The sequence below is a fragment of the Salvia hispanica genome, chromosome 6 (genome assembly GCF_023119035.1).
Source record: "Salvia hispanica cultivar TCC Black 2014 chromosome 6, UniMelb_Shisp_WGS_1.0, whole genome shotgun sequence".
Classification (NCBI taxonomy): domain Eukaryota; kingdom Viridiplantae; phylum Streptophyta; class Magnoliopsida; order Lamiales; family Lamiaceae; genus Salvia; species Salvia hispanica.
The window spans coordinates 30,494,327-30,510,321 of NC_062970.1; the positions used below are offsets into that span (position 1 = coordinate 30,494,327).

At 36.6% G+C, this 15,995-nt stretch overlaps 3 protein-coding genes across 3 annotated transcripts; 1 reads left to right on the top strand and 2 right to left on the bottom strand.

The window, feature by feature from the left end:
* Positions 1-443: 443 nt before the first annotated feature.
* On the bottom strand, positions 444-3,336 carry LOC125197418 (phosphatidylglycerophosphate phosphatase PTPMT2-like). Its single transcript, XM_048096155.1, has 6 exons — positions 2,840-3,336; positions 2,163-2,285; positions 1,481-1,574; positions 1,283-1,365; positions 1,113-1,202; positions 444-996 (listed from the first exon to the last, which is right to left on the bottom strand). Exons 1-6 carry the CDS (start codon positions 3,050-3,052, stop codon positions 736-738), a joined length of 864 nt encoding a protein of 287 aa, XP_047952112.1. The 5' UTR covers positions 3,053-3,336; the 3' UTR covers positions 444-735.
* A 1,463-nt stretch (positions 3,337-4,799) lies between these two features.
* On the top strand, positions 4,800-6,261 carry LOC125193228 (leucine-rich repeat extensin-like protein 4). The gene has a single exon (XM_048090989.1). The coding sequence runs from the start codon at positions 4,900-4,902 to the stop codon at positions 6,088-6,090; it is 1,191 nt and encodes a 396-aa protein (XP_047946946.1). The 5' UTR covers positions 4,800-4,899; the 3' UTR covers positions 6,091-6,261.
* A 558-nt stretch (positions 6,262-6,819) lies between these two features.
* Positions 6,820-10,354, bottom strand: LOC125192613 (acid phosphatase 1-like). The gene is made up of 3 exons (XM_048090239.1): positions 9,906-10,354; positions 7,446-7,655; positions 6,820-7,219 (listed from the first exon to the last, which is right to left on the bottom strand). Exons 1-3 carry the CDS (start codon positions 10,277-10,279, stop codon positions 7,042-7,044), a joined length of 762 nt encoding a protein of 253 aa, XP_047946196.1. The 5' UTR covers positions 10,280-10,354; the 3' UTR covers positions 6,820-7,041.
* Between the last annotated feature and the right edge of the window lie 5,641 nt (positions 10,355-15,995).

Sequence of the window (15,995 nt, forward strand, 5' to 3'; positions counted from 1 at the left end):
AAGGGTGGGTGGGACCTTGGACAGGTGAACGATGGCTCGCATTAATTGTTCGAATAATTCATCCATTTTTGAAGCTATTCGCCAATATTATAATGATAAGTGATTTAAGATAACATACATTGTCGTGATGTGTTTGTTTTTTTCTTTGTAAGTTTTAATTGTGGTTGAATTCATTATATAATTGTGACGTACTAATATTTTCTAAGAAAAATAAATCAAATCGAATTAATTCAACCAGTGGAACATAAGCTCAACAAAAGATTGAACTGTCCTACATAAAAATCTATTGATTATTTGCTCAAGTTCACTAATATCTAATTCTATAGGCTTTGAGTTTTCACTATTGGTAATCTACGTGTGATATCTAAATTAATTTACATGTAATATAATCAAATCGACTTGAACTGAACCTAATTCGTTGTAAACTCGATCAATTTACAACAAGCTCAAAACTACTTGCTATTTACAATATATTAACCAAATCCAGATGAAGTATATACTGAATTCGCAATGGGATTCAGCACAAACTAGAAAAAAACAAGGGGAGGAAGCTGTGTTGAGTCGAGCTACAGCTAGAGCTTAGCAATGTATCGGCGTGACTCAACTCAACTCCATCTGATATATATATACATACACAAGCAGACTTGTGCCGTGACACTTTTTTTTATTTGATCTTCCTCTACTTGTGAAACGTGGGATTAACTTACAGGCGAGCTTCTCAAGTAGAGGTAAAAGTCAGCACGCACGTGCTTCAGTCAACTGCCTCATTACAGGTCCATAATTTCCTGTAACCCTCAGAGACGCAAAGAGGCAAGACAGCTTAGCCATCATAGGACTCGTGTTCAACCTTCTAGAAACAACTGCAAGCTCCTTGCCAGAGTTGTCGTTACAAGGACTGTCATACCCTTCCAGATCAGCTTTTGTGATTAGCACAACATCCCCAGGTGTGCATACCGTTCTTGAACCCATGCATTGCTGCTGATATTCTTGCACTGCCTGAGATTCAACATAATGACATTTAGGTTCAGAAATCTTGAAAGCACCATGAAACGAAAAGTGCAGGGACCCAAATTGCAATTCCATATTGGGATTGGGTATAGTATCCTGCATACCTTCCATTGGATTGGAGCTAATAGCACCCTGGGTCTTCTAGATCGAACATACTCAAGTGCAGCAGCAGGTGTCATATGCTTATAGTGAATCTGAATATCATAGAAACTTCTTAGTCTCTAACGTAACTTCAATTGACATTTTTCTGTTCAAAAAATAAAATTGAACGAACCAGATAACAGAGAACAATGGTTGTGCTCCTTCCTCGCCCGGCTTTGCAATGCACATATGTTGTTTGACCACTTAAAGCATTTCCTGCAAACGGAAGTTGTTAAAAAACTCATGTAATCCAGATGCTACTACTGACAAACCTCACACAATTATATAATTGACCAACATAGCATGGAAAAGAATTAAAGGAATTACGCACTGTGAATGAAATCCACTGCACGGTTAATATCCCCAAAAGAAGGAGCAAAGAGATAATCCCTAGTAGGGATGACAAGATGGTCTATCCCATTAGCCTGAAAAGCGATGACAGAAAAGTGAAATAATTAAGAGAAGTACGGACAAGAAATTGAAGTTTTATCCCTAAGGTCATTTACATTACTATTACAACGGCAGACATGCCTCAATTGTTAACATCCTCACTGAAGAACAATTTAAATGTTCTTTCTTCAAAACCATAAGTATCTAAAAACCAGATAAGGGTGCTAAAGAAACTTTCATTGCTCCCTAAGCAGCACAAATAATGTACTAGAAGAGATTTATGAAGTTCGAGGTGATACTCTTCTTCCAACTACAGGCCAAAAAGAAACTAAATCTAACACAGGAAAATGGATATATATAGCATGACATGCAAATTTAGGCCAACCAGATTAGAGTCATCATACTAGTCCAACAGTTTCCAAAAATGAATTGAGATATAAAAATTTAGATAAACCAGCCTTGGCTTCCTCACTGCCCAACCATTTCGAATAAAAACTCATGCAACGTGCAGAAGACCCTTATGACGATCAGAACCAAGGAACAGTGAGCATAAGACGTGAAATTGCAACCCCAAATTCATATATCCTGGAAACTGACGGATACAACCTGAGTTTGCCACTTACATAGTACAATGATGTTGGGACCAGAGTCTCATAGGGCTCATTCAGAGTAATTACACCGCCAACTCCAAGATGCTTCAAACGAGGTACATCCTTTGGAAATGGAACAGCGCCTAGCAGTAGATACTAATTTTCAACACAAAAAAAATATGTACTCATTATGTGTATGACATGGATCAAGTGGATATACCAAATCGAATAATGAAAAACCCAATCCAAAAGAAATGAATCACATTCAAGATCAGTTTAACAAGCATCATCAACAAGAGTTGATGAAACAGGAAAAGATAACCTCAATATATCACTGCATATAGCCAGCCATATACTGCGCAGGTCTACAAAAATAGTCATGTTTCTCTAATCTATTTATAGTAAGTTTTCTCATGAGGTGGGTCTGCTTTCCACTGACACCACTTCACCCACTTTTCCAATACCAAGACTCTATTTTTTGACGGGAGATAGTAGTAGTTGTTTTTTTCGGCTATTATCATGATTCATGCCATTCCAGTCTAACAAGGTAAATCCCAATTCATAAAATAAGCATGGCAAAAGTCATAAAATTGAAAATGCAAAACTAGATCAAAGGGAATAATTATACAGAGTCATACAAGCAAAGTAGAGATACTGTTCAGGAAATAAATAAATAAAAAGTTGGTAAATTTGATCGAGAAAAGCCACACCTGGTCGATTTGATCCCACCACCGGAACTCCGCTTGAATTTTGTTGCGGAAGACGTTGTACAAAAGGGTTGGATAGAAGAGGATCCGAGCCCCAGCTCCGACTAAAGCCCTTTTTGCGTCAGCCCTAACCGTGATCAGCCTTGTTTCGCTATTTCTGCTACGCTTGCTCTCTATAATACTCTCCGCGCCATCATCGAGCTCCTCGATCTTCATCGCGATCAATAGAACATAAAAATTTCAGGGAATTGAGGGCAAACACGGAGGCCAGAATCACAATCAGAGAAAGGGGATGAAATTGCAGAAGGAGTGAGTGATAATTTAGAAATTTGAGTGAAAAAATAGCATGATCCAAGGCGAGAGGAGTGAGAATTTGAATGATCGGGAGATGATAGAGCGAAGATTGTGGAATCGAGGAAGAGAAGAGGTGGAATGTTGAGGATGAGAATGCAAGTCAAAAGAGGAATATGATTGGGCGATATGAACTGCTTTTCTTTGCTTCTTCTATTATACTCAATCTTATTATTTAATCCATTAATTAGGTTTATTAATACGTACTAACGCACGGATCAACAATAGTACAACCTTTATTTAATGGTTGAGATTAATTGAATATTGTGTATTTATTCAAGAGTAGAAATTTGAAGCCAAATGAAAAAGGGGTTAGTGTTGAACTTAAAAAAGGTTAATGACACAGATATTGTGAAATAGTAGGCATAATAAGTTAATAATGTTGTCCAGTTTGTAAAGGAAAGGGTTTTCATTTGTTCCTTTTGGTAAGTAGGCAGAAGTGAATGCTCTCCATGTAATAATGGTGTTATCTTGATGTGAAAGAGAGGTGTAACTAACTGCTATCTAACCTGAAATGAAGGTAGATATTTATGCTAAAAACAAACCACAAACATGAACACAAGCACTATTATTAACTTGAAATAAGGGTAAGCGTGGGGTACCAACATTCAAGTCTTGTGATGGCTCGTGCATGCCATGAGTGCACAAAATAAAGCTATAGATAAAAGTAATTGAGAGGGGTCTATTTTGCTTCCTTTTTTTAATTTATGCATGATGATTTGGACATATACGTTTGTTTGCATCTGGCCTACTGTTACCATTAAAGTTTTTTTGGGTGAGGTGGGATTATTGAAGAATTTGATTGTTTTCTTTATCTCTATCATATATTTTTTAGTTTATCCTGTTAAAAATATTATAGTTTTACTTTTGAAAAAAGTTATCTTTTAAATTAATATAAAAATTATACTCCCTCTGTCTCAAGAAAGATGATCCCTTTTTTGGGCGACATGAGATTTTATGCAAATTTATTTTGTGTGTTGAGAGGAGAGAGTAAAGTAAGAGAGAGGGAATAAAGTAAAGATAATTGTGTTTCTATTTTAAGTAATGTGTCATTTAGTTGGGACAAACTAAAAAGAAAAGTGGGTCATCTTCAATGGGACGGAGGGAGTAATTTCTTTTTTTTACTAACACATACTCCTAAAACAACATTTTAAAAAACTAATAGTATCATTTTATAGATGTAACATGTTTTGCAAAATGGATAGAGTATAACACAAGCGGGTAATAATACTTCTTCCAGTCACCCAGCAGTCGATGGGCCCATATATTTTAAAAGACACACCTAATCCTGTCATAGTATATACCTGGCCCAACTTGACTCTAAATTTAATCCCACGCTCTAGACAACGAATTATTCATTAAACACAAAAGTAGAAGCAAATATGAACATGTATAACTAACTAGGTAAATACATCATCTCTAATACTCATGTTAACAAAAACTTCATTGAACATCTTAGAATTTACTGTTTCGTCATACGTTGATTATTGATATTAATCCTTTATAACATGTGAGAAAAAGAAAAAGAAATCCATCTCCACAAATTAAAAGCTGGTAAATTATTTGAAGACATATTTATTGTGGAGTAGAAGTAAGTAGTTATAGAGACAATAACATCTATTTCCAGTTGAAGGGCCATCAATGAAGCAACCTACTTTCCTCAAACATACAACACCCAATTCCTCTCACTACACTTACACTTACACTTACACATGAAGAATAGTAGCTGCCTCCTCCCACTCCTCTTCCTCCTCCCCATCATCGTCGTTAGAGCCGCAGTTATTGTCGGCGGAGGGATTACCGTGGGCGGCGGAGGCGTCTGGATTGGCGGCGGCGTCAACCCTCCCACCTCCGCCTCAAAGCTGGCCGTCGCCTACGCCGCCCTCCAGGCCTGGAAAGCCGCAATTACAGACGACCCCCTCAAGATCACAGCCTCCTGGAACGGCCCCAATGTCTGCTCCTACAGAGGCGTCTTCTGCTCCGATTCCGTCAATTTCATGGGGAATTCAGCCGGCGTTGTGGTGGCCGCGATAGATCTCAACCACGCCAATTTGCAGGGCACTTTGGTTAAAGAGCTCTCCCTCCTCTCCGATCTCTCCCTCCTCCACCTCAACAGCAACCGCTTCAGCGGCGCCGTGCCGCCCTCGTTCAGAAACCTGGCGTCGCTCACCGAATTAGACCTCAGCAACAACCGCTTCTCCGGCGGATTCCCCACCGCGGTTCTCTACATTCCAGATCTCGTCTATTTAGACCTCCGATTCAACAGCTTCTACGGTCCGATTCCGGAGGAGCTATTCGATAAGAAGCTCGACGCTATCTTCCTCAACAACAACCTCTTCTCCGGCGAGCTGCCGCAAAATCTAGGGAATTCTCCGGCGTCTGTGATAAACCTGGCGTACAACAAGCTGAGCGGCGCGATCCCGTTCAGCTTGGGGTACATGGGGATCAAGGAGATCCTGTTCCTCAACAACCAGCTCACCGGCTGCATTCCCCAAGGCGTGGGGATGTGGTCGGACCTTCAGGTTTTGGATGTGAGCTCCAATTCACTCATGGGGCATTTGCCGGATTCTCTGTCCTGCCTCCGTAACATCGAGGTTCTCAATTTGGCGCGCAACCAGCTCTCCGGTGAGCTGCCGGATCTGCTCTGCTCGCTGCGGAGTTTGATTAATTTGACGGTCGCGGCGAATTTCTTCTCCGGCTTCAGCCAGGAGTGTGACAGGAATGCCGGATTCGGGTTCGATTTCACGTTCAACTGCATTCCGGGGAGGGAGCTGCAGCGGCCGCAGCCGGATTGCACGGCGATTCCCGGCGGCGGTCTCAGCTGTCTTAGAATTCCTGCGGCGAGGCCTCTTGTATGCGGGGTTTTGGCGGGGGCTGAGTTCACTGCGAATCAGCCACCGTGAACTGTAGTGGAAAAGTCATGATTTTGGGCTTTTCCTATTTAATTATATATATTTTCCCACAAATGTGGGATTCGGATTAATTTTTAATTTGTGTTTATATTTTGTGTCAGCTGAGGATATTCTCATGTAGCCTGTAGGATTGATCGTTACTAATTTAACTGCGTGGATTAAGAATCCTAACCTCATTATGGAAATATTCTACGTATAAAATATTCCTCCATTCATCTCATTTCATACACCTCATATTTTTCAACTTCTCTCCAAATATTGTCAAACTTTGTTAAAACATTATGGAAATTGATTCTCAAATTCTGAGCAATTCTTTACCACCAACCATCTCAATAACGTTTGTTGGATACTGAAAAATTAGGTCTCAAAATTTCAATGAGTAAGTTATTTATAATTTAAAACATTGATACTTGAACAGTAGTAGTAATTGATATATAGAGGTGCTAGCTATATTATTATACATTAAATTGTGTCCCAAAAAAAGCCAAGGTGGTCATGCCCACAAGAAGTTATTTAAGAAACTTTTTATTGTAGGTAGATGTGAATAGTTGGATTTATTATAGTACAATAAACAAAGATCTTATATTAGTCTAAACTTTTAATATGCATACTACTAATAAATGCTCCATGTTGAATTAATTATTTAGTAGTATTATAAGTTTTAAAAATAAAAACAACTAATTATAAATTATTCTATAATAGTTAGAGAGGCGTTCGAAATAAATTACCAAAAAATGTTAAACTTCGTTGAAGTCGCAAATATTTACAGTGGCCTAAAATGCAGTCATAAAACAAAGCAAGGAGGCTTCCCTTCATCTGACCTCAAACTGCCAATGCATATCCTTATTTTTTGAATCAAGAAAGTTCCGTGAAAAGACCTGGAAATATTTGCAAGACCAGTAGCTGATACTTGGAGCAGAATATATATGACTTCTCTCCATACTAGGCAATGTAGTATAAGGGGTTCGGTAATTTGAAGGATCGTCTTGCCACAGCGAATCCTATCAAGTCGCTCCACTGATCTCCGGAGCTCCCATGTATTATGTAACCTGCATCCTCTATCTCCTTCCTCTTCTCAGATTTATACACTGTTGCCGGCGTACCTTCATCAGCCTTTCCCCTGTTTCATCCATGAATGTATGTTACTCACAAATTCAGCAAAGACAAACACCTGTCTTGTGTACATCTAATTGTACGGTGCATCCATACGAATTAGGGTAGTCGTTTTAATCCCCAAGTTGGATTTAAGTAGTGGGGATGTGCCGTGCATCCACATAGAGTGTGGTTCTTCTGCAAACTATTGAGCTTAACAACATCGTATTAGAAGCAGGTTTATGTTTATTTACCTGAGGATAAGCTTTTCCCAGTTGTTGAATCCAGCATACATTAGATTACGCTCGGTAGCGTGCCTCTCATATTCATCCCGACCAGTCAGCAGAAATACTGTGAAGCCTAGCTCCTGAAGCTCCTTGTACAATCTCAAGCTAGGGGCTATTGCAGGAGCCTCAGCCAACTCTACCCATTCGTTGAAAGCATGTTCATCAAATTTCTCCGACCTGCCCCAATGGAAACAAGCATGTTGAATGTCAAGTGATGGTAAACATAGGTTCGAAATCAAGACCAACAATTACAGCTTAAAGTAGTCCGTGTTATGAATGCAACATAGATTACGACAAGCCACAGGCTTAATTATCCATGTTTTCTGGCTTTTGTAAACACCATTAGAGCAGCACTTGCAGAATGGTCCAAACAGAATTTTTAATGGCAACGAATTAGAGTCTGATTTTTTTCTCGCTGGTTCGAATTTTATTGTACAGATGGATTGGATTGTTCTCTCCAAAAGAAGTATACCTTCTACACTTTGTGCATACCTATCCTTATTGACGTAACAGCAGAGCTTACATCTCAAACTAATTTCTCCTAAAGTTTCTGTTCACAGATTTACCACTGGCATTACAAAGAGTCACATAGATTTTGAGGCATGTAAATGCTTGGATACAGATGAATAGGATTCTTCTCTCTTATGATGTATACCTTCCATTTAGTCATGTTAAAAGCGCATCAGTTCTCTATGTTATGCTGACATTTTCAAGCATAACCTTTACCACTTTACTTACACTTACAAATGTAATTGCAAGGATACAAGTAGAGAATTGACGTTTCTTTACCACATTGGTTAGTGGGTACCAAATGACAGATTTTCTGTGAATTTTTCCTCCGCATCAAATCCTCCTATGTCCTATCACAACCTCACCTTGAACGAATCACACCTCAAACTTTTTAACTGATAAATGAACAAAAATTTACTCAAACCCGAGATCTTTGGCCTCTTGTATTAACCACACTAACACTAGGCCAACACATGCACACGACCTCAAACTTTCTATACCTAGGGCTATAGCAAATTGTTATATTCAGTCATTCAATGACATGTGTGAAGAAGATAGTGCACAACTCATGGGGATGTACGAAGAAAATGGTTCTGTTCCTACAAATGATGCAGCTCCACTCGACAAGAAACATTCTGAATATGAAAAATAAACACACATACGAAGATTCTAAACTATAATTTATAAAAGCAGGACATAGAATGGAATTGGACAGAGACATTAACTGTCCAACAAAAAGCATGTTTGAGTTACTATGTGCGTTCAGTTTCTTTGGTTTATATGAAAACAGTTTAGTCCTAATAGGCCTGGGCCATGGTGATGGCAACCACGTGTCCAGTTAGTATGGGAACAAAATTTGGGAAAGTAGGCCCCGATTGCATAAAAAATGTATATTTCCTATAAAATTATAAAAATTAATATATTACTAGTGTCATATGTAGCTCCCATTATCCTTACTTTAAAAGGTAAACGGGGAATGATAAACTTTCGAGCTTAAATAACTAGCACCATTGATATGCCTAATAGCAATACACAGACTCCCAGTCTTGAATACATTTCCATGATAGGGTGAGGTTTCACAACTTCATAATAACTGGCCTCGTACTCTCTCATTTTCTCTAGTATCACAAGCATTATTGACTACCAGATAAACATTGAAAGAATCAGACAACCCGAAGATAAATTATAAAATTGGAAACACATACTTGTGAAAGAAATTAGGCAGTAGTAAAAACTTTGGTGTCATTATGTGTTTGTATAAATTGTGAAGGAGTAGGAATCTTATCATTCATTAGTTGATTGCTGTAATTAGCTGAGAGGAGACAACATGGACAAAAAGAGTAAGTCAAAAATATAGTGACAAAGAAGGCAGGAGTGAGCTTTGAGGTATGGATGATGGATAATGGTGCTCAAAAATTAAAAATAGTCTTTCTATCCTTATAAACACATAGATGTTTCATGTCAAGACCATCATATATGTTGCTGAAACCAGAGAGTCCTACACTTGTCATACAATATTTCCAATACTTTACAACCTACACTTGAATCTGTTACCAAGTTTTCATTAAAAATGCCACACACTTTGATAGAAGCCAATGATCTCTCAAGAAGCAAGTGCCATAAAAGACCATCAACATATGCCCTTTGTTGATTGTTCATGCCATTTGAAAGCACACAGATAGTAGTCCGTTCAGCATTGACAAAATACATGATTGAGCATTTTAATCTTCACTTATCACATGGATCTCTCCAATCCAACCCAACATGAATCAATCAAGTTAACTCAAATTAATAACCAACTGCTTCAGTGAACAATCAGCAATAGACTATTTGATCGATCCATAGTGTTCTTCCAAGTAGATCTAAATCCACAACAGCTGAGATCAGACTGAGTGATTAAGGAGAAGAGGTGGTTACCCGAATCCATTGGCGGCGTAGTAGGGCACATTGGAGAGCAAGGTCTCGTCGATGTCGAAAACCCAGGCGTCCCTCCCGTCGCCGGAGATCCCAATCTCCCTGGCGTATTCCGCCGCATTGGCGGCCACGGCCTCCAGCTCGGAGGCGTAAAGGTCGCCGGTGATGTAATCCTTGACGAAATCGACGCACCTGACCGGCACACGCGTCCACGCGCCGGCGTCGTTGGTCTCCACCGTGAAGCGCCAGCTGCTGCAGTACAGGTGGTCAGCGGCCAAAAGGATCTTCTTCTCCGACCTCATCTGAATGATCGAAGGGGCTGACCAAGTGGGCCCAGCGGCCAGGATAACCATGAGGGTAATCAGGATCAACGCCATGTTGAAAAGCTCTTCTCCTGCTTAAGAAAAGTGCTTTTCGGGTTTTCCGGTTGGGTTGATTAGTAGATTTTCGTTTGGATTCAAGAATTTATAATGTCTTTTCCCTTTTTTGTTTTTTTATAATAAATGGCTCTATATTTTAATATTACTACTCATACTATCAACTCTAAATAACAATTTTTTTTTTTGTATCCTACTTAAATTGACATAGTATGTCTAAACAAAAAAAATAAAACACTAACACCTCTACTTTTCTTTTACTTTTAGTCTATAGACTTTTCTATACGACTTACAAAATAATACTTTTCTTTTACTTTTAGTCTTTTCTATACTACTTACAAAATAATAGTCCACTTCTTTCGTCCCTTTATAGTAGAGACATTTCTTTTCGTAACACAGAATTTTAAAAAAATTGTTTTAAATGAGTTAAGTAAAAGGAGAATAAAGTAGAAAGGAAAAAAAAGGTAGAAAGATGAAGATAGAGTAAAGTACTTTTTTGCCAAAAAAAAGGAAATAACTCCGCTACAGTTGGACGGACAACCCAAAAAGGAATACGACTCAACTACAGAGGGACGGAAGAAGTATATAAAATCTCATATCGAATAGAAAATGTTCTACTTAAAATAGGACAAAAGGAGCTACTCCCTCCGTCCCGCCTAAGATGACACGTTTTCCTTTTTAGTTTGTCCCAACTAAAATGACACATTTACTTTTTTAGAAATTTTCTCTCTCCAATTAATACAGTCAACCACTTTTTCTCACTCCTATTAAAATATTCATCTTTCTTTATCTATCTACTTTAATACTTACACCCACCTTTTCTCTCTCCAATTAAACACTTTAACCAATAATATCTAAAATCCCGTGCCGACTAAGCAATGTGTCATCTTAACCGAGACAGAGGGAGTATAATTTATTTTCTGACAATAAGATGAGTAATTCTCATCGTATGTCTAGCTACATCATCATCATCCCCTTCAACCTTCAATTTATACGTCATATCACAACTCTTGCCATTACTGGCCAAGCTAAATCACAACTCTTAAAATGAGTGGTGAAGCTAGAACTTTTATAATGGACGACAAACGTCGACATCAATTGTGGAGTACTCCCTCCGTTCCATAGTAATAGGGGCGTTTTTCTATTTTCGTCCGTTCCATAGTAATAGAGTCATTTCCCTTTTTAGTAAAAGTCAACACATTTTTCCACACCTACTTTACTCTCTCTTACTTTTTTCTTTCTACATCTCTCTACTTTTTTCATTCTCCACTTTATTCTCTCTTTACTTAACTCACCTAACACAATTTTTTATAATCTCCGTGCCGAAAAGTTTTGCCTCCATTACTATGGAATGGAGGGAGTAATTTTTTTCAATGTTGGCCTCGTTAAAAGCAGCTATGACATCAGCGGTCGAGATTACAATCCTGATTTTTATTTCGGTTTGATTTTGTGTATTTTGAATTGGTAATGCAAAAATCAACAAGAGGTTATTTAATTTGCAAAATTATATCCTAGGATTAAATATGTATTATGTTTAGTTTATTAGATTAGAGTGAATTTCAAAAATAGTCCTCGGACTATGGGTTTATCTCAAAAATGGTCTCTGAACTTTAAAAATATCACCTGTAGTGGACTAAGGGTTTATTTCAAAAACGGTCCCTTTGCCTGTTTCGAGACAAAAATGCTCTTGTGGAGGGTTTTGGGGGATTTGGGCAATTTGGTCTTTTTACACTTTTAACATTTTAAATCTGATATTATTTCAGTTATGTACTAAATCTGATATTATTTCAAAATTATCATTCTTCTTCCCTTTTGTCATCCTTCACTTTGTTTCTTTATTTCAATGTTAGATTTAATTTTACAAAATTAAATTTTAAATTTCAATTTTAAAAATCAATAAATTTTTTTAATTATAAAAATTATTAAATAACAAAAATAATAATTTTTTAATTATAAAAATTATTAAATAACAAAAATTAATAGTCATAATCAATATTTGATAGTGTCTAATATTTAATCAATAAGATTTGACAACGACTTAGTTTTAATCAATATTTAATAGCTTTGATCATAAATAGACTGTCACACCCAACCCTATCTGACGTACTACTTATAATAAATAAATTTTAAATATTAAATAAATTAACCCACGCTTCAAGTACATAAAACGCACATATTATATCATTTCAAAAATCAACATTTATCAATTACATATTTCAAACCATTCTAAACTGCAGTGGGACCCTCTCACCACTCTATATACTATACATTTATCTATATGCAAAAATGATGAGGAGGAGAAGGTTGCCAAAACGTGTCAGCCGCTGACCCTGATAACATGTGGAGTTCCTACGACCCACGTCAACGAAAAATTTCACTGATATCTTATTCCTGAAAAATATTAGTGGTTTATATGAGCCACAACTCAGTGCGTATAAACCTTGCCTTTAATTTTACATCACAAAAGTCAAACACGTTCTTTCACCAAAATATATCACCAGAAGTAATAAATATCATAACAATTTAACATTCATATGCATATGCCTCTCCATTCTTTTTATTATTCTGTGACACATCAAGCCTGGTATCTGCCCGGGATTTCCATTGTATACGACCCGTAGGTCCCTTATATTTATTTGACCTTTCCACGAAGGTCCCTCTTTGCTCTTTGTATTGATCCGTAGGTCTATTATCATTGTATATGACCCGTAGGTCTTTTGCCATTGTATATCAGATCCGAAGCAAGACTGTCACATATCCTCTTTAATCCCATGATTCAAATAATTCCAATATGATACATCAAATGATTCCAATATGATTTCAACCCGTGTACTATAATATAATTATGAAGACTAAAATATTAATGAACAGAAGATGTTTAATTGGATATAAAAAGCAAATAGGACTATATCTGATTAATTTATGTAAAATACACGTACTATCAATACACATACATATTAACCCATCCTATGCATAACACTGCATAATCTAAACAATGGAATATATTTTTCTTGTGTACGCACAAACACATACACATTTAGGTAGTTAATTATAATATTTTTGCTTCTGCATTAATACTTAACTACTTAGATAATATATATATATATATATATATATATATATATATATATATATATATATAGAGGATTGTTGATCAATTGAGATTATTTAGGCTAATTGAGAAATGAGATGCAATATCAGCCACTCATTTTTATTAAATGTGTGGTCCAGATTTTGCCACACAATAAATATTTTTAGACTAATTTAATATGAAAGGGCAGAATAGTAATTTTAACAAGAACAACAAAAATTGAAGAAGAAGTGGCTCGTCAGTTCCTCTCCGCCAACGAAGAGAAAGAGGGGAAACCAATTGCAAAATCGTTCTGGCAATTCCGGCGCAGCAGCAAGCGTCAACTGCAGTTATTGTACAAATTTTGTGAAAGGTAACGAAAAACTAATCTTTTTGTTTTATAATCCGAGTATTAAACGCAATTTTTGGTGGCGATTTTGGTTGTTATTTTTAGGAATCATTGAATTACGCATTCATATTTGATGAATTATGATAGTTTGCTACGCTGATTGATTTCCTAATTCGTTGAAAATTTATGTTGTGTAATGCGGTGGTGTTCAGAACTCAGTTGTTGTGATGATAGAATGCAATTTGTAATTTGTTGCTCATTACTTGTTTGATGAAAAGCCTGTTAGAATTCTGATATTATATTGTTCTGAGCTCCGAAGCTGTCAAAGAAGTTTAGCGAGAGTTTTGTGAAGGAGGGGCAAGCATCGGCGTCAATTGGATTAAACTCACGTAAGCAAGCTGTTCCGGAAGATATAAGGGAGAATTTTACAGGTGGTGTTTCTGATTCGATCGATTTGTTGACTTTTCATTGTGCTATGATTTTGTTGCATTAATCCAAATTGTGGGGAAATTTTAGTGTAATCATATGTTAGAATTGAATTCAGATTTGTTTCTGTGAATCATTTGTTTTTATTTGAAGAAAATTACATTATTTGAAAAATTTTTTTTGATTATTTTGTAATCTATTTGCAATCTCAAGAATGTTGATTATTAGGATGGAGTAAATGTAGATCTATTGACATTTTATATAGCTATTGACATGATGTTGACATTTTGCTATAATGTCAAGTATGGATTGAATTGAAAATTTTAGTGTGATTGTGTGAGTGTGTGTTTTCAAGAACTGATGTTTTAGTATGGATTGAATTGAAATTGTTTTTCTTGGATAGGTTTAGGGGTAAAGGATCTGATGCTTTGTAGCTTCTTCTAGCAAATAGCTTTTCTGTCTGAATTTGTAGAACATTATTGTGACAGGTATTAATTCCAAATTTCCTCCCTTAAATAAATGAAAAATGAAATTTTTGCTTGATGTATTGATGTGTTGAAGGCGATGATTAAGCTGAGTATTCCAACGGAAGCAGGGCATTACGGTGTTCTGATTGAAAATTGCTGCAAGGCTAGTCATCATGATAGAGGTGTGAAGATGCTTGACTAGCTCATTAAAAAGGATATCATATTATAAGGCCTCATATTACTTTGCATATGGAACCGAGTGCTTACATGATGAAAGGTCAAAAGTTTTCTTCACTTGAGGTGGAAGCTTGTGCACCGGAGTTCAGGAGCGCGTGAACATGTACGCGCCACTTAGAGTGACGAATTTGAGCGCCAAGATCAGTTGTTGCTTCATATGTCTCTGATTCAATCTTCGTGGCTGTTGATAAGCTGTTGAAATTTTGCTGTAAGTTGTTGACATTTAATATGCAGGCTATTGACATGTGTTGTATGATCATGATGCCGGAACTTGTGTTAAATAAAAAAATTAAGATAAAATAGTTGTTAGTTTTTAACTGCAAGAATTGTTTTTGAGTTGTTGACACTATATAGAAGTTATTGACAAGCCGTTAACATTTGATATATAAGTTGTTGACATTTTGCTATAAGTTGTTGACCGAGAAATCGTTGATTGCGTGAATGGAAGTCGTCGTCGGTGAAAGCTGTTGACATTTTGCTATAAGTTGTTGACATTTGATATTGTGGCTATTGATATGTGAATTATAAGTGTTATTTTTTAGTTGTTGACATTTTAATACGAGTTGTTGACATTTGATATTCTGGCCATTGATATGTGAATTATAAGTGTTATTTTTTAGTTGTTGACATTTTAATACGAATTGATGACATTTGATATTCCGCCATTTTAGAAATGAAATGACGATAATACCCCCTAGTTGACATAATGTCAACTATAAGTTGTTGACATTTGATGCAACCACTCATTCACAATTTTCGCGCGATGTCAACTATGGTGCACATCGTGTCAACGACACATAAAAGTCATCTCAACTACGGTACATATCGTGTCAACTACACATACAAGTCATGTCAACTATGTTACATACTATGTCAACTACACGTACAAGCCATGTCAACTACTCATAGAAAACATGTGAACAACAATTATAAGTCATGTTAACTACACGTACAAGCCATGTCAACAACAATCAGAGTTGTTTTTTAGTTGTTAACATATACTACAAGTTATTGACATTTTCTTGTTAGTTGGTGATATTTGATTTTGCTCTCTATTGACATCTATCGTATGATTTTCTTTTTAATTATAATATTTGTTTTCCGAGTTGTTGACACTTTATACAAGCTGTTGACATTTGGTTATAGGTTGTTGACATTTCAATATAA

Bases quoted from the DNA above. Each gene is read 5' to 3' on its own strand.
- LOC125193228 (XM_048090989.1), top strand. From the start codon at position 4,900: ATGAAGAATAGTAGCTGCCTCCTCCCACTCCTCTTCCTCCTCCCCATC.
- LOC125192613 (XM_048090239.1), bottom strand. From the start codon at position 10,279: ATGGCGTTGATCCTGATTACCCTCATGGTTATCCTGGCCGCTGGGCCC. The intron at 7,656-9,905 runs GTAACCACCTCT...CCATTGGGGCAG, and splicing joins TACGCCGCCAATGGATTCGG to GTCGGAGAAATTTGATGAAC. The intron at 7,220-7,445 runs GTAAATAAACAT...TGGATGAAACAG, and splicing joins TGGGAAAAGCTTATCCTCAG to GGGAAAGGCTGATGAAGGTA.
- LOC125197418 (XM_048096155.1), bottom strand. From the start codon at position 3,052: ATGAAGATCGAGGAGCTCGATGATGGCGCGGAGAGTATTATAGAGAGC. The intron at 1,366-1,480 runs GTGCGTAATTCC...TTCCGTTTGCAG, and splicing joins TGCAGTGGATTTCATTCACA to GAAATGCTTTAAGTGGTCAA. The intron at 1,203-1,282 runs GTTCGTTCAATT...TATGATATTCAG, and splicing joins CCATTGTTCTCTGTTATCTG to ATTCACTATAAGCATATGAC.